At 39.8% G+C, this 22,536-nt stretch overlaps 1 protein-coding gene across 2 annotated transcripts in view; it reads left to right on the top strand.

Annotated features, from left to right (window-relative positions):
- SATB2 (SATB homeobox 2) overlaps positions 1 to 22,536 on the top strand; it is a 203,128-nt gene that overhangs the window by 146,922 nt on the left and 33,670 nt on the right. For both annotated transcript variants that reach the window (XM_030327422.2, XM_030327421.1), the window contains 3 exons: positions 336 to 548; positions 4,765 to 4,920; positions 20,998 to 21,195. In XM_030327422.2, coding sequence (XP_030183282.1) covers positions 336 to 548; positions 4,765 to 4,920; positions 20,998 to 21,195 — 567 coding nt within the window. The remainder of the gene's footprint in view (positions 1 to 335; positions 549 to 4,764; positions 4,921 to 20,997; positions 21,196 to 22,536) is intronic.

The raw sequence follows: 22,536 nt of genomic DNA, 5'->3' as shown, positions 1-22,536 counted from the left end.
TCCTGAAATACTTGTAGGAGGCACCTGGTGGTAATTGCAGTTTCACAAGCCTTCCGAGCGCCTACCTTGCTAGCTGGCATCTCTGTACACTGACGATTATTACAGTGATGATAAAGTGTCAGAATAGAACGGTCCAGATTAAGGCACAGCCCTGGAAGGCAAGCACAGTCCCACAAAATCTTACTGCTGAAGAACCCTCAGCAATTAGACTGAGGTTCTTGACATCACAGCCAGCTGGTAATACCAACAAAGGGGGAGGGGGCAGATGATGGAAACCACACACGTACCTGCAGATATGACTTGGCCTGTTTTTCTTTTTTCTTCCTTTTAATCAGGGATTGTTGTCTGAGATTTTGCGTAAGGAAGAAGACCCTCGGACAGCCTCTCAGTCTCTTTTAGTAAACCTGAGGGCCATGCAGAATTTCCTCAATCTGCCGGAAGTGGAGCGGGATCGCATTTACCAGGACGAGAGGGAACGGAGCATGAATCCCAATGTGAGCATGGTCTCGTCAGCCTCTAGCAGTCCCAGCTCCTCCCGAACCCCTCAGGTGAGATATTTTTGCTCCGCTGACTTTTCAGTCTTGGCCTTGGAAACATCTTGCCTTCACTGATACTGCGTTTCTCTCAAAAACTAAGAGACATAATTCAAAGATTTGTTGATCTGAGAATGTGAACCTCTGACCATGTAAGAATGGTTATCCTTTACTGTGTCATATGGTATTTCTGTCCCTTGAGGAAAGTACATTCTTCCACACAGAAAAGGGCAGGAGTGGGTGGATAGGTAGGCTCCAGACTGTTTACACACTGCTACTTAGTTATCTAAGATGGAGTCAGGGGATTTGAATTGAAGCTGAGTTTACGTAGTAAGAACACTACTTTCCTTAAACTGTATATTAGTTTGGAAGCAGGGATCGGTGGAGGGGGGTGGGTTAGGGCTGGGGACAGGGACAAGGAGAGTAATCCAAGCTCTTGTTTATGCACTTCGAAAAAGACAAAATGGAGGAGAAATCTGTGTATGGTTGAAACACGCATATGGAGCGGCTGGATCAGAATGTTTGGGCGATCATTCAGGGATCCCTTAGAAAATGGTAGTGGGAAGATATGCAGGCCTTAATGATTTTCCTTCCTTGGGTGATCTCCCTACAGGACTCAGTGACTCAGCTTTTCTTCTCTCCTTTTTTTCCCCACACTTTAAAAGCATTCTGTTCTCAGGTCCTTCTGCAAATTCACATGTCTGGTAATGCTATGAGCGTCAGCGATCCTAACTAAATGGTCAACATCTCAAGTCAGCCAAGTGTCCTTTCCACTTCACATCTGAGCCCATTCATTTCTAGCCTACTTTTTACTTCTCCCAAACTGTTACTGGTCAATAGATTTACGATAAAACCATCTGATTCACTGTTGCCAGGATGACTGCAAGTTATGTCTCAAAACAAATATTTAACAAGTATGCATTTGTACAAATCAGAAAAATGGGCACTTTGTAACCAAAGTTTTTTTTGTTTTTTTGTTTTGTTTTTGTTTTGTTTTGCTTAGTTTTGGTGTTATGAGTGTTTTCTGGTAAGCTCCAAGGAACTGATTAAACATAGGAGATTTTATTCTAGTAGAAATACTTGAGCTTTCTCAAGTACATCCATTTTTTTCCACACGTCATAACTTTTTTTTTTTTTTAACTCTGCAATAGATTTTTAATTGAAGATCGTTTTCTGTCATGTAGTGCCAAATTGTGATACTTTCACTTTAGTCTTTGGTGAATTATGAGTTTTAGGTACTGTTAAACCAAAAATAAGTCTCTTGACTGCTTACTTTGGATGAGTGTAATGAAGCATTTTTCTTTTTATTTATTTTTTTAAAATCTTGAGGCATATATATTGAGCTATGGAGTTGGACGAGTTGTTAATTTGCACTAATATTTACTTCTATTAAATTCACCAATATTGTTGCCACTTTTGAAGCCCATTAAATCATTATAGAGAGTCCAGCCATGCTTCATGGCCATTTAACCAGCTCTTCTCAAAAAGTCATTTCTACTTGTTAGAAAATAAGTCAAGTCCAGGTTGTTTTTCCATTTCCTTTTAATATTTTTCTAATGCAATTATATCTTAGGCACCTTTTCAAAGACCTGAAAGCTTTCAGAGCCAGACCAATTTATCAGGCAAAACAACCAGGGTCAGTATTTTGCTGTATTGAACAGCAGAAAAATCTCATCTAGAAAATTCCCAGGTAGAAGTGCCCTTTGGGGACAAGAATAACAGGGAAATTGATCATTTAATTTCACAGTTTTGAGATTTCTGAATATAAATATAAAATCTTCTTCTCAAAATAGTTTTGAGAATATAGTCATGCCACTGGCATTTGTACATTCTCTGGAACTTTCTTTTTCTGTTAAACATTGAGAAAGGGAAGTTATTAAAGTCTTTTAAAACATTTCATGACTACTTACTTAAACTTCTTTACATACATATCTCAATAGTAAAGATCCTTAGTAAAGCTTTCATTTGTGAGAACAAATATTATAGGAATACCCACTGATTAAGCTTTTAGTTGGAGCCAGCAATCTAAAATACCCAGGCAGCCCCATGTAGGTTGATGGAGAATATTTCCTAGACCCCATCAACATTTTATTACCAGTTTAAAACAAATGGAGGAAATTTAAAATGTAAAATCAAATCTTCAGAGCCCCATCTCATAATCTTTCAGTTGGCCAGTATTTCTTGATGTACTTAATGACGACAAAACAACAGCTTAAGGATAAAAACGATCATACTGAGCACTAACTGTGTGTCAGGTATTGTGAGCATTTTGCATGAATTCAATCCTCACCATTTTGTGTTGTTATTCCCATTTTACAGATGAGGAAACTAAGGTTTTAATGGGTTAAGTACTTTGTGCAAGGTCACATGATTGAGTGGTAGAGCTAGGATTTGATCACTGATTATTTTGATTCCAAGGCCTGGGCTCCTAACCATATATTATAGTGCCCTGAGAGGTTTTTCTTTAGCCTCTAGGGTTCTAGAGGAGATTTGACCAGTCTAATAAGATGAGACAGTCAGTGAGGCTAATGAAGAAATTTCAGTTGGGAAAGGCAGAAATGATATGCTAAAATATGCACTTAGCAGGAAAAGCACTGCAAGTTAACTAGAAATTTTGAGAAGAAAAAGGAGTTTCTTGAAAAAAAAATGACAGAAAATTGGATTATTGTGGGAAGACCCCAAACTAGAAAGCAAGAAGATGCTTGTAAAAACAGCATCCAGTCTACACTGGAGATTTTGGAGGTGGGATAGCACAGTGGTCCCCAGCCAATGCTTTGGAGCTGGAAACTCCTGAGTTCCGATCATGGTTCCTTCAATTGCTGCTGTCTTTCCAGGAAGTTAAGTGTCTTCTTTTATTTTCACTTGTCTTCCTTAGTCAAATGAACATAATAAAGTCTGACGTACTGGGTTCTTCAAATAATTAGATGAAATAACAAAAGCAAAACACTTTCTGGAGTGCCTGGCAAATAAAAAGTATCACATACCTTATAGTTACTATTACCTTGCAGTAACTAGAGTTTTAGGGAGACAGGGAGAGAGGAGAATGCAAAAATCAGTGAGCAATCTTCTGAATTAAAGCCTTCATAGAAACTTAGGACATTAACTCGGGCTTCAAGATGCTACGGGGAATGATCCCACAGTATCCAGACTGCATGTTGTGTCCCTCTCCAAATCTGCGTGCTGCTTAAATCAGTGGGGAGCTCAGGGCCTCCATAGAAGGAAAGTAATGATCTGGTGACAACTGCCTTGGTTGGGGATTCTACGGTGAGTGCAGACAGAAAAATTTCAGTTTAGTTCAAATCAGCCAGCTGTGCTCAGGTGCCAAAAATTGGTGCCCACTCTGCCCACAGTCCTGCTCCCTGGGGTTCTGAGAAGGCTTCCCAGCCCCCTGCCCCCTCCCCGCCCCTCATTACACACCAGAGGAAATGCTCTGGCAGTCTTTTGGATCGTGGAGATGCAAATGTTTTAGGGTTATCTCAACCCCAAGAAGTACAGACACCTTCTATATTGTCCTTCATTTGTCTCTGAAGCTGATGGGAAATCATTCAATTAAAACGAACACGGCAGAATACATAAAACCACAATATGAGTTTAAGAAAATGAAAACGGCACATCAAAGGCATTCTGAAGCCTAGTTTTATGAAATGAAATTTTGTTTCATTTCCACTGATTTCCTAGGTGAAATTAGGTGACTGTCTGGGTAGCATAATGATGATAGTGATGGGAAACCATACATACTCAAATGACATATGTAAAGCTTTAATAAAGAATGAGCGAGACTCCGGGGAGTGCATTAAATTGAGTAATAATTTATTATTTAGAGACCTCTACCCATTTACTCATTTTTTTTTTTTTTCTGGAAGAATTGGCTCTTCCTCCTAGGTGTGCCATTTTTAGAAAGAAAGAGGTAACTCTGTGTGTGTTCTGCATGCTTGTTTTCCAGTTAGGTGATCTCTTATAGTTTGGTGCCTGGGGTAGCCATCGTACCTGTGAACCGTCTAGGATACCGTGAGGAAAAGAACAGGGTTGACAGGACTCTGCATGTCCTATAGGAATGCACTGCAATTATTTCCAATCACAATTAACCTGATTAGAATAATGGACAGGAAGTGTCCCTTTGTAGCTAATGCAGTTTGGCATCAGCTGACTGAAATCCTTTGATAATTTCTGCACAGATGGCTGGGCTGAATGCAGCACTTTTTAAATTATTATTTTCATGGTCTCTTGGTAGGCCAAAACCTCGACACCGACAACAGACCTCCCCATTAAGGTGGACGGCGCCAACGTCAACATCACAGCTGCCATTTATGACGAGATCCAACAGGAGATGAAAAGGGCCAAGGTGTCTCAAGCCCTGTTTGCCAAAGTGGCTGCAAATAAAAGTCAGGTGAGTGGTTTTTTAAAAGAGCAAAAGCGAGGGCTGGAATTAGACCATTCTCCTCCCACCAATAAAAATACATCTGTTCCTATAATAATAATAACAATAATAATCCCAAGGGAACCTGTCATGTTCTGCCTTTTGCTCTATGGTTTGCTTTTATTCCCACTGGAGTTTAAAATAGAGACTAAGTTAAAATCCAGATTTTTTCTTTTAAGGATTTTTTTTTTCAAATAGAATCAACCTTGAATGATTTCTCTCATAATTCTAAGCACTGCTGTGTATCCACTTTCCTTTCTTTTTTCTTTCTTTTTTTCTTTTCTTTCTTTTTTCTTTCTTTCTTTCTTTCTTTCTTTCTTTCTTTCTTTCTTTCTTTCTTTCTATGTTGAGCAAAACTTAGCATGTACAAAATAGCATCTTCCTGAGACTCAGTTAGTTGGAATCTTGTCTCATCCCTTCTCTTATTCCCACCAGGGGAACTGCTGACTTTGTTATAATAACCTCTTTTCTCCAGCCCCAGAGACACCTTGCCATGTCAGGTGTTTCTTTTATGTGTAGAATACAGTTGTTTTTCCAGGAAAAAACACATGTGTGGGGCGGTGGGGGAGTCCAGAATGAGTGCTAAAATTCATAACAGAAAAACATAGAAGCTTATCCAGTACAGTTTCTCAGTGTCGGGATTGTGGGGAATGGAATACTCCAGGGAAAAGGGGAGACAGATGCTTAGGTTTTTTATTTCTGTAAGCAGCAACAGTTGATGGGACTCACTATCTGTCTCAATTCGTTTAAAGGGACAACTACTACCCTATCCTCGAATGGGTTAGGTTGAGGTGGTTACTTATTTATCCCTAGGATGAATAATTATCCAGTGCAGGGTGGAGGAAACAAAAGTTAGCTGAAGCATAATTTTGAGGATCCTTTGATTCTGAGCTTGATTTCCTCTGTGGCCTCGCATGACAAATGTTTTCATCCCACATATGTAAATGGTATAATGGTCCAGCATCTCCTTAACAGATCTTCTGTTGTGTGCTGTAAAGAAAAGGAGTTACTGAATATTGTATTTCTATTAAGCAGGAAGATTTTCAATGAAAATTCAGTTACCATTTTTAAAATGATAGTTAAATACTGTATAGTTTTTTTTTTCTGTAGTTTCGCAGTTACCTTACTTATTTTTCAGATGATAAAGGGAAAGGAGAATATCAAGGAATTTAGGAGAGGATTGAAATATTCATTTCCCTGTTTATTTTAAGGATAGTCATTTTTGCTGATTATTCTTTCTCTTCGCTCACCAATGAAATCATTGAAATACAGTTTTCTAAGATACGATGTCCACCATAGTATGAAATACATGAAAGGAAAACACCATAGAGCCTTCTTAAACTGTTAAATGCATAAAATCCCATGTACCACATGGCAAAATATAATGAGAGTTGGGGCTGTTAAACGAATAAAGCTGTTAAATGCATAATGCCACTTGGCAAAACTACTGTGCATTTAATGGTTTTCCACTGTGTAATAAAGGACATATGTGGTAAGTGTGCAGTGAGTATAAAAGCTGCACAATTGATTTTGCAAACCTTCCCCTTAGTTGTGACTTGACGTAAATATCAATGTTTCACTCAGTCCTTCTTTCATAAGCAGCTTTGAAGAAAAACTGAAACCCATAGTCTAAGAGCTTGATTCAAACTGCCTGTAACCTTTCTGCTCACTTGGCACCAACGGCTCTTGGAAATGGTGATGCCTCCTGCCTCCCAAAATAATTCAGGTGGCTGATTGAAAGCTGTATTTGCCAGTTGGCACGGCTTGGCTCTCCAAATTTTTGATGCCTCCTGAAGAACTCAGTAGCCCTGATTTTGTAGAATCTGGAGGAAAATGTACTTCTGGGAATTAATATGCTAAAGGGTAAGATTGAGGATTGAGCCTCAGTGGGGATAAGTTGCTTTGAGGATTTTCTGGTTTTCGTTGGGACAGTGACCCCATTCTCAATTATGAATGGAGAACCTTATTGTAGATAGAGAGCTGACTAGACTGGCAAATCAGGTTCTAAGATTTTATAAAAACGGTACCCCCAAACAAAGTGAACTTACCTGATAGTTTCTAAGGCAATTTAACATAAGATATAAGATACTCACTCCCTTTTGTAAGTACCATCATTTACTTCGTAAAGAGCATATTTAGTGAAACTAATTGCAGTGTTTGGTACTTTGTATATATATATTTGGCATGTCATCCATAAGGGGTGTGTGTGTGTGTGTGTGTGTGTGTGTGTGTGGCGCCAAAATACTTAACCACTCCAAGCTGCAGTGGGAAGTGGCCACGCCCTCTTTATTGGATTGTGAAGACTGAGAATACAGAGATTTTCATTTCTTCTTCTGCATTCCCTTTCTTCCCTCCATATTTCTTTGGAGGGATCAGAAGTTCTTGGAGTGACTAAAGCGGCAGAAAAATAACAAGGGCTCTCTATTGTCTTGGAGATAAAATTAGAAGACCTTTAATTAGGAACTCTTATGAACCGGAGTCAGATTGGAACCTTGTGAAGGCTCAGTTCAAATATGCAGAGCAACCCCTTCCCTTCCATTTTAAATTTCTTTTAAAGTAGAAGTGAACCCTCCATTAAACCTCATCCACTCTCTATTCTGAATTGCTGTCATCAGCTATTAAGAATAATACATAAAGCTTTGTGTTAGGCAAACTTTGAATGAGAAGTGGGACAAAGAAAGGAGAATTTTGGAGAGATTAGGGTGGTCCTTGAGGGCTGTAAGTGTTTAGGGACACAATGGGAAGAGGGGTTCAGAAAAGGAGTTGAAAGGGTGACTACCTCATACAGTTTGTCTATGGTCCTGTTGGCGAAAATATATTACTGGAAGTATGTTTGTGTGGTACGTCAGGATGCATTTGTAGGCCTCTTTCTCCAGTTCGGCTCTAGCTCCTTTGTCATGCATGACCAGTCTATCATCAAATTCCATTGAGTGTTTCCTATCTGACCTTGTTTTCCTCTTCATTGGAGAGGAGTCAAAGAAGGAAAAGCAGAAGAAAAAAATCAGGGGGAAAGGTATGGTTATGCATATGTTTATTTCACCTCATTTTCAATTTAGGATCAGTGTGTGTGAGAGAGAGAATCCTGAGGGTTATCCTTTTGGTTTTTTTCTTTCTTCAGAATATTCAGATTGTTGATGGTCTTTATTATTGGTCAGTGATTGAAGTTCTCTGTGAATTACGAGTCCTTAGTAGGAGGGGTCCTCAGTAGGAACCATCATTTAAAATCATACAGAACATTTTCTGTGTCACTTCAGTATGACCCTTACGTACAAAGAGCCACCAGGGAATGAATGCCCCGGTGTGCAATTTGAGTGGCCACAGGATTCCTTGTTCTTCCATTGCTTCTTGTACTCTCCTTTTTCCTCTTACACTCCGTGGGGTTGCTTTCTCCCTTTGTCCCCAACTGCACCTATCACACATGATCTGGGAAGTGGGAATCTGGGAAGTGGGAAGAGAGATGAAGCACAGTAGCCCACTACTGTCCTCCAGGGCTGGCCATGTGCTCTGTGACAGCATCTTCAGCCATATTTCTTTCCCTTGACGTCAACTGTTCCTTTCCCCAGAAACGAATTCACTGTTTCTCTCATATACTGACCTCTTTTCCTTTTTATAGTCTACAGTAGTTCAGCTCATTGAATGCTGAGGATGATCTAAAGTTGGTGTTTTTTGGCAAAGAGAGTGAGTCTTTCTTTATTATTTGTATACCCAGAGACCCAACTCTATGTATGTGACTGCCTTTTCCTACTATGTTTGGGTAAGAATGGAGTACGTAGAAAGATGGGAAGGGGCTTATTTTAATTTCTCTTCTCCCGTGTCCCCATTTAAAAATATAAAAGACAACAAGTGAACAAAACCTTTAACAAGGCACTGGGTTTCCTTCCCTTTTTTTGGTGGTGGTGAGGGCTTGCTTTCTATATTAGGAAAGTAGAGAGCTGCTGAGGCACTGCAAAAAGGAGAGATAGATAACCTGGTTGTGAAATCTCAGATGGTGGCAATGGAAGGGCCAACCCCAGAGGCTGCTGGGGTAACAGAAAGAGAGTCATCTGGGAACAAACAGGGACCCACGGGGCTGTCTGGTGAGATGACATAGGATGTCCTCATCTCCACCAAGAGTTAAAAGACCCTGGAGTTCCCCTCCCTGCCACACACACTTCTCCACTCCCACTAACACTAGGATCTAACACTGGGAAGCTAACACTAGGATCAGGGATAGGAAAGTCCTTATTCTTACTGCATGGAGAAGTCAGAGAGGGAGCCATAATCATGATCTTACTAGAGCTGGGGAAGATGAGTTTCTGGCCTCCAGTACACAATTCTGAAATCCTTTTCCGCATAGAAGCTGTGTGCTCCATGGTGATTGGGTTTCAGTATGTTCTACGCTTTATGTACATTAGGATTAAGTAGATTTTGTGTACTGACCTTTATTCCTTCCTTACTACTTATGTTTCTATCCAACAAAATTATATTCCATGTTCCTACTGACTTAATAAATTGTATTCCTGAGTAGAAGGCTACTTAGCTTTAGATGTAGATTACAAACTCAGATTTTATGAACTTTCTTTCCTATCATAAAATCTCCCCTTATACATGGTCTAATTTGCTTAACACTCTGAATGATTAAAATATGCAGCTCTTTACGACAGATCCTTTTAAAATTTTTTTTTTTTTCCAATGTTTATTTATTTTTGGGACAGAGAGAGACAGAGCATGAACGGGGGAGGGGCAGAGTGAGAGGGAGACACAGAATCGGAAACAGGCTCCAGGCTCCGAGCCATCAGCCCGGAGCCTGACGCGGGGCTCGAACTCACGGACCGCGAGATCGTGACCTGGCTGAAGTCGGACGCTTAACCGACTGCGCCACCCAGGCGCCCCACGACAGATCCTTTTAAAATAAAGCAAAAGCAAAGGAAAGATAGACAACTCTACATAAAGAAAAACATCACATTCAGTATATGTACTAAGATGTTTTCTTCGTTTAGTCATGGGCTACCACATTAACCTTTGCTTTTGTGTCTCTTAAAAATGCCCAGGCACAATTTAGTTGTACATAGTTCTTTTTTTTAAAGCAAAAACTTCTATTTTATGATTGCTTAAGTAATAGCATTCTTATTTTTAAAAATTTAGAAAATGAAGAAAAGTATAAAGGTAAAAACATGAATCACCTGTAATTCTACAGTGCAGGGGTAGTTACTATTAACATCTTAATTTTTTTTTTAATTTATTTTTTGAGAGAGAGCACAAGCAGGGGAGGGGCAGAGAGAGAGGGAGAGAGAATCCCAAGCAGGCTCCATACTGTCAGCACAGAGCCCGATGCAGGACTCAAACTTATGAACTGTGAGATCATGATCTGAGCCAAAACCAAGAGTCAGATGTTTAAGTGACAGCCACCCAGGCGCCCCACTATTAACATTTTAGAGTCTTTCTTTCTAATGTGTAGTGTGTGTGTGGATGTGCACATGCATGTTTATATCCTAATTGAGATCATACTGTACAACACATAATTGTAAGACAAGTTAAAACTATAATTCTTTTTTTTAAGCCCAGCTTTTCATGTAGGAGAGTAAATTTACAAAGTATAAAATACTACCTTTTATCTCATCATTAGTTTCTTAGCCTTTCAAAAATATCACACAGAGATCAAGGTTTTGCCATTTTGCTCAAAAAGATGTTTGACATTTATCTTAACTTACTACATTCCCTTTATGGGAATGGCTTTACTGGAGCTGGGATATCTCAGGCTATCGGGAGTACATGTTTGGCTGCGCCATCTCTCTGGTATAAAAAGTGACAGGAAGTGGTAGCCATGTGAGTGGGTGGTCTCAGTCTCACTCCTAATGATTTTGCTATCTCCTATTTAGCATGTAAGGCAGGCTAAAACGTGGCACGTAGCCATCCTCAGTAGCTGCCCCTTCCTGCCAGGCTGCTTTCTCAGTAATGCAGTCATATCGACAGCCTATCAAGAACTTTCTACTTTTGTCAATTGTCACTACCATTTCAGGCGTATCCACCAAATTCAAATAGAAAAAAATTAATATATTTACACTACAATTACCATTTGAAAAAAGTTACTATGCCAAGTAGTGAAGAAATTAGATTTCTCAACATTTTCAAATGCCAGATTAAAGCAGGCAGTCAACACAATGATGTTTAAGCATCAAATTGAGCCCTTCATTCTCTGCCTTTTTTTTTTTTTTTCAGCATAATCTCAAAAGATTACATTCTGTTGAGATTATCAGCAGAAATTCCCTCAAGGTCTCAGTTTTTGTACCAATCTTATAGCATGGGGTTCTTTTTACCAACCCACAATTAATTATGTTAATGTTTCATGCTCTAAAAGTAGCTTTTAAGGAAGCCTTTATTTAGATATCAATGAAGATTAATCACAGAGTTCATAGGCAGTTTTTAAAAGTCAGATACCTTTACCCATGGCTCAAGTTTTTGTACAAGTTTTAAGCACATCTTTATCTACTGCAGAAATCCTTGAGTTACATTATTTTTCCAGTTCATGGCATGGCACCTTTGTAAACTTGCTTGTGAAGCAAATCAGGTTGACCTATTAAAACTACTTCTCCAAACTCTTCCAGCCCTCTTACAAAGAGCACATTGAGTTAAACCAGGGTTCTTATAGCTGGAGAATGTTTGTGCCTATGAAGAGCCCCTACCACTTTGCTGTAGAAACTGTGTAATCATCTTCCTTTCACAGGGCCAAGACCAGGGTGAAGCAAGCTGGGTCCTAGGTATAAATGTGAAGGAGGCACACACTTTCAGAGCCGCACTCCTTAAATTTTGTGCATTAGTTGTTTGCTTGCCTCACTCTGGCCCCAGTTCTGATCTTTCAAAAAAAAAAAAAAAATTCTTATTCCCAGTTTCCTCTGTGTCTGGGTTCCCCTCCTCCACCCGCCCCCGCACTTACAAATTTTTGAGGCAGTTTGCAAAGTATATAGTATTATGTCACAGGTATGTGGAATTTGGACCTGAAGTCAGGGACTTGAAATATGTTGGTTCTTTTCTGCTTGATGTTTTAGCCTAGAACATTTTGCTATTAATACCTTTCTGGTATTTAAGTGGAGAAGTAGAAAATTCCAGATTCATTCATCTTTTTGACAGATATGGATGGCTTTTTCAGGTGCATATTGTCATGTAGGCATGTATGTATGTGTGTACATATTTATATAAAATCATACCATGTCTCCACATTATTATATAGCTTTGTTTCTCCCATGCATCTTTGGCAAGGAGGGAGATTTTATGAAATCCCCCTTTGTCTTGAGTCCTCTGTAACAGAAGTTAAGGAGTTGTTTTGAAATAAAATTTTCATTACTCTCAATTACAGATTCAATCTTTACAAACACATCCATAGAAATGTGAGAGACATGCCCAGAGACAGCTGAAAATTGGTCCCCATGAAAATAGTTTAGAACTTAGTGTACAATTTTGAAAAATACAAAAAGAAGCAGATCATTTTTACTTACCACATTCAAGGTATAAAATAATTAACCTTGAACTGTAACCAAATGCTAAGCACAAACCTTTCTCAGGTTTAGATGACCTCCTCGTCAGGGAGTCACTGAAGCCCTTGACAAGTCTCCCTTGCAGTTAGCCTTTTATCCATTTCAGTTTTCTTGATTAGGTTATCTTGAATCATTAGGGGGTTTATTTATTTTAATAGACACTTATTGGATTCATGAAAAGAGAATTTGGTGACTAAGAAACAAGAGCTGAATATTATCTGGCTCATTTCACACTTCAGAAGAGTCTCAACCAGCTGAAGAGAAATCCTTTCACAGTTACAAAAGTTTGTTTGGGGACTTTATGTGCTTCCATTTAGAAAGCGACTGTCTGTGGTTAATAATATGAATTTTCTTTTGAGACACTCAGAAAACATTTCCTTTTGGTTACATATGCTGACATTTTCTGTATTGAGGATGTGGGTGAGTAAATGGCCTTTTACATTTCTGTGCAAGAAGCTTTGAGTCATTCTCCTAAAGAACTGTTCATTTGCTGACTTATTCATTCATTGGAGTTCCTAGAGGGGCAAAGGCGGGGTGTGGGGGGGGTGTGGTGGCAGTGGGGGGGGTTCTTACTATTTCTAGGCTGAATTCACTTATCAGCTCTGTGTTAGGCCCCTAGGGCACATTACAACATAATGACTGTGACAAGGCCCTGCCTTCAAGGCAAATACAACCTTACTTACTTACTTACTTACTTACTTTGTAGATCAGACTAGGCTGTAAACTTGTGTTTGTTGCTAAGCAAATGCTGGTTTGTATTTATTCTTAAATATTGTAAAAACTAGGAAAGTTGTCATCAACACTTAAACTTTTTAAAACTTAGACTTTTTAAAGGAAAAAACATGGGGCCTGGGAGAAGTTGGAGTCATTACCAGTGTCCTGGGGTAGGAAAATCACTCAGTACACAGTGACATTTCAGTACCACGGACAGAAACACTGTTCTTCCCTTTTGTTTCCCCTCCCCCATCACTTCAAGGGAAGGTTTGGAGCTTATGGGATTCAAACCCATATATACTGGGGTCCACACTCAAACATTGGTCATATTATTGTTTTGGGAAAGACCTCCCTGGTTATTTGGACATTCTCAGCCTTTGGTATGCAGTTTGCAGAATGTCACTCTGTTGCTGTCTACCTCAAAATTTTAAAACTTTAAAATGTTCTATAAGTAAAATAGATACTGCCCTTCCTGGTTCGTTTTTTATTCCAAGAAAGCTGTAAAAAAATTCTCATGTGAATAACAACAATAACAACACACACGGAGAGAAAGGAAAATGGTTAGAATAATGAGAACAGATTTTTTTAGAATTATTGATATAGTGTAGTATTTATGATATATGTCATTTTTTTTTGTGAGAATGAAAACTCCTATTGGGTGAAACATATGAATTATGTACTTTACCATTACCAGGTCATTGTGAGTCCTGATTTTACTATTGGGGAAAAAAAAAATATCTAGGCTAGGGTAAGTGATGTTGACTTTATTTATCATAGTTTTTTCTCAAAGGACTTCTTGTTAGACACGAATGAGGGAGGAAGGAAGGGAAAGAAAAGGGGCACCTGGATGGCTCAGTTGATTGAGAGTCTGACCCTTGGTTTCAGCTCAGGTCATGATCTCAGGGTTTGTGGGTTTGAGTCCCGTGGAGGGCTCTGCCCTGATAGTGTGGAGCCTGCTTGGGATTCTCTTTCTCTCCCTATGTCTCTCTCTGTCCCTTTCCCACTCACATTCACTCTCTCTCTCTCAAAATAAATAAACTTTAAAGAAAAAAGAAAGAAAAGTTAATTATTTCTCATGTCATTTAGAAGCTTTCTATAGCTCCCATGGCCCATACGATTAAGATGAAATTTCTTTGCATGTTATTCTTTATAATCTGACCCCACCTCTGTTTCTAGACTGCAAAGTTGCTTCTGATTCCTGGGGTGTGATAATTTTCTAAATCCATGCATTTGCTGGTAATGTTATCTCTTCTGATTACTTCCTCTCCCCACCTAGTGAAATCCATCTTTATCTTTCAAGATCCACCTTTCATGTCATATTCTCTATGATGATATTTTTCCTGAGCTTCATAGTCCAAATACTCACTTCCTTGCTGGTGATCTCAATTCACCTTTTTAATAAAAGTAATCAAGACAAATGATGTATGTAACATACCAGCACATTGTATGGCACATAGTAGATGGGTGCTCGCTATAAGATTACAAACTGAATTAATATTCTGAGAGACCTGTCATTATTTGCATTTATATATTATATATAACACATTAATATATAATGTAAATTGGATCATCCCATTTTTATTGTATTCATGCATTAGAGATGGGAGAACAATCTTCAGAACATTGACAGGGTAACTTCAGAGAAATAGTGCCCCTCTTCAACGAAACCTCTTTGAATTTGAGGCTGTAAAACATGCCAGTAGGCTAATTTCTATGCACTCAGCTAATTTCAGTACATCTAATAAACATTTATAAAGTGTCTTTTTTGTGTAAGGATCACACTGCTCTGAAAATGCTAAAATGAGCCAGAAACCGACTTTTTCCCTCCGCCCCCATCAAGAAGCTGACAATTCTTTTTTTTTTCTTTTTCTAATTTTTTAACATTTATTTATTTAAAAAAAAATTTTTTTTAACGTTTATTTATTTTTGAGACAGAGAGAGACAGAGCATGAATGGGGGAGGGTCAGAGAGAGAGGGAGACACAGAATCTGAAGCAGGCCCCGGGCTCTGAGCTGTCAGCACAGAGCCCAACGCGGGGCTCGAACTGACAGACTGTGAGATCATGACCCGAGCTGAAGTCGGACGCTCAACCGACTGAGCCACCCAGGCGCCCCCAACATTTATTTATTTTTGAGAGACAGAGAAAGACAGAGCATGAGAAGGGGGCGGGGCAGAGAGAGAGGGAGACAAAATCTGAAGCAGGCTCCAGGTTCTGAGCTGGCAGCACAGGGCCCGACACATGGCTTGTACTCATGAACTGTGAGATCATGATCTGAACTGAAGTCAGACACTTAACCGACTGAGCACCCAGGCACCCCAAGAGGCTGACCGTTATCATCATCATCATCATCATCATCATCATCATCATCATCAAATTGTAGAAGAGTATAAGCAACATGCTTTGGGGTCATACAGGAGTAACCAAACAGTTCTCACAGATCAGGTGAGGCCTTGTCAGCTGAGCCTTGGCATGTACCTTCTCATGGACAGAAGGTTGAATATGAGACATTCCAGCCAAGGGAGTAACATGAGCAGTATTAGCTGTGCTCAAAACGCTTATGATTCACTTAGCCTCCCTTCTACCATACTAAAAATGCTAAACCAACTACAGCCAGCCATTGGTTGAAACCAAAGAGAAATCACAGATGGGTAGGTATATACCCCACAGCCCATGCCTGGAGGTGGGAATACCAAGTATCTTCAGAGTCTGGGAGTAATTCACCATGGCTGGAGCACAAAGTCAATAGAGAAATTGATAGGAGACGAGACCATGAAGGAAAAACGGGAGCAAATGACGGTTCTTACTGTTGCCTTTTTAAATGCTTTTTGAATTGGGAAATAGGGATGTCTCATTTAAGTAGATCTTTAATTAAAACTGTCCATTCACTAAAAGATAAACTATGGGATTATTCATCTTTTAAAAAGAAACAATGGCACATTCCTTCAAGTAGTAAAGATTCCTAATACATTTACAACATGATTTGCTTTGTAAATTTAGATTGGCAGGCAACTTTTCCGGAACATATGGATTGTAAACAAACTATATCTTGAATGGTATGAGTGTCTCCTCACCTGCATAGTTGGAAAGGGTGGTCAGAACTGTGTTTTTGACTGAAGGAAACATTTGTTTAAGAGGCTGATTAGATGGCTAAAATGAGATGTTATAGATACTTATGCATTGAATGCTTGGGAACTCTTTAACCATTGATTACAAGGATGCAGACTTTAAACTTCTATTCCTTCTCTGGATTCAGAGTTTGAAGGTAAAAGAGTTTTAATCATAAATTCCTTGTCATCATTACACTTAGACTCCATGGATATTTTTCTACGTAAGTTTTTTTTGACATTTTTTGTTTTTAACAAATTTTTTAGAGTCACAAAAATGTTGTAAAATAGTGCAGTTTCCATATAACCCTCACTTCCTCTGTTGTTAGCATCTTACATCACCACAGTGCAGTTATCAAAACCAGGAAATTAACATTGTTTTAATACCGTTAACTAACCTAAAAAGTTTATTCTAATTTCAGTAGTTTTCCCACTAATATCCGTTTTCTGTGCCGGGATCCCATCCAGGAATCACACTGCATTTGGTTTTTATTTCTCCTGAGTTTTCTGTAGTCTGTGGCCATTCCTCGGTCTTTCCTTTTTCTTTTCTTTTTTTTTTTAGTTTATTTTTATTTATTTTGAAGGAGAAAGATATAGCATGAGCAAGGTGGGGGGCAGAGAGTGAGGTAGACAGAATCCCAAACAGTCTCCTCGATGTCAGCTCAGAAACTGATGCAGGGCTCAAACTCACGAACCTGTGAGATCATGACCTGAGCCAAAACCAAGAGGTGGATGCTTAACCGACTGAGCCACCCAGGCGCTTCTCTTTTCTTTCTTTCTTTCTTTTTTTTAATGACAGTGCCACTTTTGAAGAATACTGATATGTTATTTTGTTGAACATCTCTCAATTTGGGTTTGTCATGATTCAACTGGGGTTATGCATTTTTGGCAAGACTTCTGCAGATACTGTGTTGTGTCCTTTGGAGTGCGTCATACCACAGGGTTCATGATGTCCATATGTTATCACTGGTGATGTTGCCCTTAATCACCCGCTTAAGGTGGTTTCTTTGTACTTTAACCCTGATGGCTAATTATTATCTGCTATTTCTGACAAATAACAAGGTAACAGACCATGGAATGTGGAGCTGGAAAGGGAACTTAGAGACCATCTTTTGTAAACCCCTCCTTTTGCGGTTATATTCCAGAAGCTGTAAGAGGGTAACCACTTGCCCAACGGTAACCCAATCATTTAATGTCAGACCAGGAACTTAGCAGTTAGTCTCAGGGCTCAAAGTTGAAAATTCTCTGAGCTTCCTGGCTGTAACTCACTTTTTAGCCTCAGTTTTACCATACTAGAAAGGCTAACCTGACTATATGAATATGTAACTAACCTTTGGTCAGAATTTACAGCCAGACTAAAAGAGAAATTACACATAGGTATATACCTGCAGTTCATGGTGCCTGCTCCCAGTGCTGACCAGGACTGGAAATCAGATAAACTTCTGTATCAGCATTTCTGAAATGAAAATAAATCTCCTGGAATTCTCCACACAACACGGCAGGGAATAACAACAAAAAACCTACTTGAGATTTTTAACAGAAAAAGGAGATTTGTTTATTAATAATTCATGAGTTCCCATTGAACATGCACGACAGAAACAGTGCTATTCAATAGAGAATACTGTCATCTGTCACTGTTTTATTTGACATTTACACTTTTTTTTTTCCTGATACTGCAAAACTTTCTTGGACGGCATGCAAAAATTATATAAATGAAAAAAAAAATCCCAATGTGGGGACTCTTTATCTCTTCTGTGGTGGGTTCACTCACAGTTTCATACATGTGTGTTCATGCAGCAACATGGCATTTTCTCACACATTTATTAGCCACTAAACAAGCTAATAAGAGACCCCCATTGAGAAAACAGAGATAGTCATCCCGAATGGGTCGGTGGAAGGATCAAGTAAATAAAAAGATGGAGGGTGAGATGGGAAGTGGGGAGGGAGAATAGATTTTCGGAAGGTAAGGCTACAAATACGTGGAATGAGTGGTGAGCCAGAGCAAAAGGAAAGTAAATTATGGCTGCTGTGAAGAAAACTGACACACATAGATGGCCATTTCAAATGCAAAATAAATATTTATAAATGGCATTACAGGAGCCCCACTAGTAGGGGATATCGGCGTTCAGTGGAACAGCAAGTCAGAGTTAGGAGCACCTTGCAGTTTTGTGCTACTGTAAGGCTCTCGACAGTCTTTCTGCTCTGTAGGTTAGTTATTATTTATAAAAATCACAGAACCAGCTGATACATTCATAAGCTAATTATTGAAGCAGCTGGGTACACATGGTGCAATATGTCCAAGGCTGTGAAGTATCACAGATTTCTTGGGGCCTGCTGTGGTGGGGGTGCACTGTGGAAGGCTCCATCCCTTAATCTGATCAGCCAAGCAAACACTTTGTGGGGAAACTAGATTAATAACCCTCTAAATACCATGAATGTGCTTCATCTTCAAAACCGGGTTCCCTTAAACATGCTATTAGCTCAGCTCCATCAGGGATTTGAGGAAGTTCTCTGGTTCCCTAAGAACAGGGTCTTGTTGGCTACCTCCCTGTGCCAGAAATTAATTTGGTTTGCTTATGCCTGCACACATGATCACACTTGTGTCTAATCTGCTCCCTAATAGCTTCAAGGTCAGGACCTTGCATGTCAGTGGGCAAATTGAGCACCACACTTCTTAAAGACTGATGGCAGACAGCACACAGTCCATAACGAGGCCTGTAGTTTGTTCTAAGTGATTGTAATGAGTGCAGATTATAACAGCGCATATAAATCAAATGCAGCAATGAATGTTGTGCGAGACATTCCGAGTATCATAAGTGGAGATACCACTCAGCTGTCACCTGTCTCCTTTCAAGCTGCAGCTTCCCACAATGCAATTCACTCCTCAGGCGGAACAGCAGGTGCTGTATCCTCCTTAAGGTCTGGGTATCTCAGAACTTCATCTTTTAACAGATGTAGGTTTTTGTTTTTATTTTCTGTTAAATGATTGGTCTCTATGCTATAGCCTCCCCTGGGAGATGTTAAACATACCTGTTTGAAACATTTGAAAGAGTTCGGTTGGAGAGTCAGATCTGTATAGAGATAGAGAAATAGGAGCTCAGTTTTCCACAGATGGCTTATTTTCCATTTCAAGAATTCTTTCCTTTGTACAAAGAAACCCTTGAGGAAACACTTTGGGACTAGGAGATTTTTTAAAAATATAGTTTATTTCCTGATAAGGATAAAAAATTTGTCTTCAGTTTTCATACACGTTGCACCTTGAAAATCAGCATTTACCTGTCTCTCAATTGACTTGAAAGAAATCTATGGAAATACTTGGAAAAACATTTCCAAGCAAATGATTCGATATCTTGTTTTCATTCTTCCTAACCCTCTAACTCTCCCCAGCTCCCAGTTTATTGCAAGAAAAGATCAGGTCTGCGCAAATGTGGCCTCTCACTTGTAAAAACAAGGCAGTGTTGTGTTACAGATTAGTTTATAAATCCCCAGTGGCTTCACAGTTCAGTGCCTACAGCTGCTGCAGATGGGCCTGGGTTTTTGTCTCTTCGCGGTGCTGCAGCCGGCAGTTGAAGGAGAAAATGGAATGATCAGGTTATTAACATGGAGGCCGCGAGGAAGAGGCTGCACAATGAGAACAGCTGGTGTTGCTGTCTTGGCTGATGCAGCGGAGATAATCAAATCTTGCCTTTTTTTGGGTAAAGGCAGAAGACACAGTGGAGAGTTAGACAAACAACAGCTTACGATATTATATGGGGTTTTTATAATGCATGTCAGGAACTTTCATTGGCTTACAAGTTATGATATAGAATTTGTTGGGATTCAGGATTTAATTTTTACAAAGTCATTTGTGTTTCTTTATGCACCTTTTCAGAAAAATTCTTACTCTTTTGCAAGAGGCGTGATGTGGGACAATTCTTGTTTTTAAAATTAGCGATGTAGCTTGGAAATGATGGGTTAGAAAGCTACTGGGTAAAATATTTTGACATGAGTCAGTGAGCGATGTTGACAGCATCCTCTGTATTATTTTCATATAATCCATCATTATTTGCATTACATTTTCTTTCTCGTGCAGTTTCAAGCGAGAGAACGTCCGGATGCCAGAATTGGGAGCACATTTGCAGGTGTGACCCGACCAACTGCCTACCTTCCTGCAGGTGTGGCTGTGGCGGGACGGTGATGGTTAAGTGGGCCTAGGGCCCAAGGCATTCAGAGACTGAAAACACATATAACTTTTTCATTCTCGCTAAGGTTGTTGTTTTTATTTTGTGGAGTTATTGATAATTCTAAGACTATTTCCTTCCTAGAGAATTCGGTGCTATTTACACTTAAATGTTTCTCCTTCTTTAGAATTCACTATGTTGTCAATACATATTTGTTCATTTTCACATTTTTCTTAGAATGGAAGGTATCCAATTGGGCAGTCTTTAAAAGTTGTAGCTGATCAACATGAAATGAATTTTTTTATTTTTTGAGAATCAGATAACTGTAATCTTGCTTGAGTATCTTTTACAAAAAGGAACTGTAAATTAGTTGAAAATATATTCAGTAGGAAGGGTGATAAGATCATTAACAAGAATGAAGATTTTGGGGCATTGGTGTAACCACCTGTGTGGTCATTGGTTAGTTCTTCAGAGTTGTCAGACTGTGACCTCAGTCAGGCTATCCTCTGCTGCTCTGCACCCTACACATTAACTCAAGTGACCTTCTCTCCCTCTAGGGCTGGCTGTGTGAACTGCTCCGCTGGAAGGAGAACCCCAGCCCAGAGAACCGCACACTCTGGGAGAACCTGTGTACCATCCGTCGCTTCCTGAACCTTCCCCAGCATGAGAGGGATGTGATCTATGAGGAAGAGTCAAGGCATCACCACAGCGAGCGCATGCAGCACGTGGTCCAGCTTCCCCCTGAGCCAGTACAGGTCAGCACCCCTTTTCTTCCCCCAACCTGAGCGAGGCTGTTGATGCCAGCAAGTGTCAAGGGTCAAGGGACACACCATGCCACCTCCCATTGGAAGGTGTCTCCTGCCATGTCCCTGAAGATGGGGCACCCTGTTCTCACAGTGGGCACAGCGTGCATGTGTGTGCACGTACACACGTGCACATGCTCACGTGGGGAAAAATGGGTGAGGAGTCAAACCCAGAGGCAGCTGCTTTCCTGGGTGTGTTTTATTTGTGGGATTGTGAAGCCAGAGCACATGTGGCGAATTCAGTCTCCCAATCAGGAAACAGAGTTCATAGTTTCTATCAGCTTGTTTATTTTTTTAAAGAAAAAAAATCTGAAGTAGCTAATAAATTAATCTGAAATCCCTCAAGGGATGGTTGATTAGGTTGAGGAAAAGAAATATATCCACCTGAGCTAGAAAATACCAGTGAACTCAACTGAACCTTTGAGAAATTATGATAGGTTCTTAGTATTTTATGATGAGTCTTTGCTGTTTTTGGTTTCCTCTCTGTTAGCAATCTGTGTTCATTTGGGTTGCATGTTTTGTTTGGTTAGTATTTACTCTCTTTGAGAGAAATAATATTTCTTTCTGAAAGCAGTTGAGTTTAGCCACTGAGTCTTGCTGCAGTCTAGAATCAGTAACTTTTAGGAAGAAATATTAACTAGGTTAATATCCCAAGGTCTGACCCCTTTGAGTTTGGCCACAAATTTTTGTAGGTTTTGAGATTTGTCCTATTGTCCACTATCACAGTCTCAAACACCACCAAAGAGGACCCTGCAGGGTTTCTGTCTGAACCTCCTTTTGTGTAGCAAGAAGAAAGCAGGAATGCATGCCTGTGTGTGTGGAATGGAAGAGAAAATGAGGAGAATGAAGGAAGCATGGAGTGTGTTTCTTGATCAAGATATCAAAGGAGAGGTGGTCAAGGACTTGGCAAAATGCTCTACCCTGAGGTCTCCTTGACTCCTTTCACCTCAATTCAATCTCACAAGCCTGGAGGAGAAGCCAGAAGTCAACGGGTCCATTATATCACTTATCATCCCAATACTGACATCTCAGTCAGTGCTTTCATGCTGTCATTGGTCATTTTCCAAAGTCACAGAGTGAATTGCCCAAATGATTAGACTCATGAATTCGTACTGGAAGCACCTGGAAGCAGCCTCTTAACATGGTCACAGTGAACTCAGAGCAGGTGGGTGATAAGAATACACAGCTAAGTGGTGAAGCCCACTGTCCTGGTCTTAGACTTGGGCTGGGGGCAACTCATTCCCTGGAGGTGAGCCCCAGGGCTTACCCTTCAGGACCCACCTTCCCCTTTCC

The sequence above is a fragment of the Lynx canadensis genome, chromosome C1 (genome assembly GCF_007474595.2).
Source record: "Lynx canadensis isolate LIC74 chromosome C1, mLynCan4.pri.v2, whole genome shotgun sequence".
NCBI lineage: Eukaryota > Metazoa > Chordata > Mammalia > Carnivora > Felidae > Lynx > Lynx canadensis.
The sequence above is the reverse complement of the archived record's forward strand: the minus strand, read 5'-3'. Positions and strand labels throughout refer to the sequence as shown.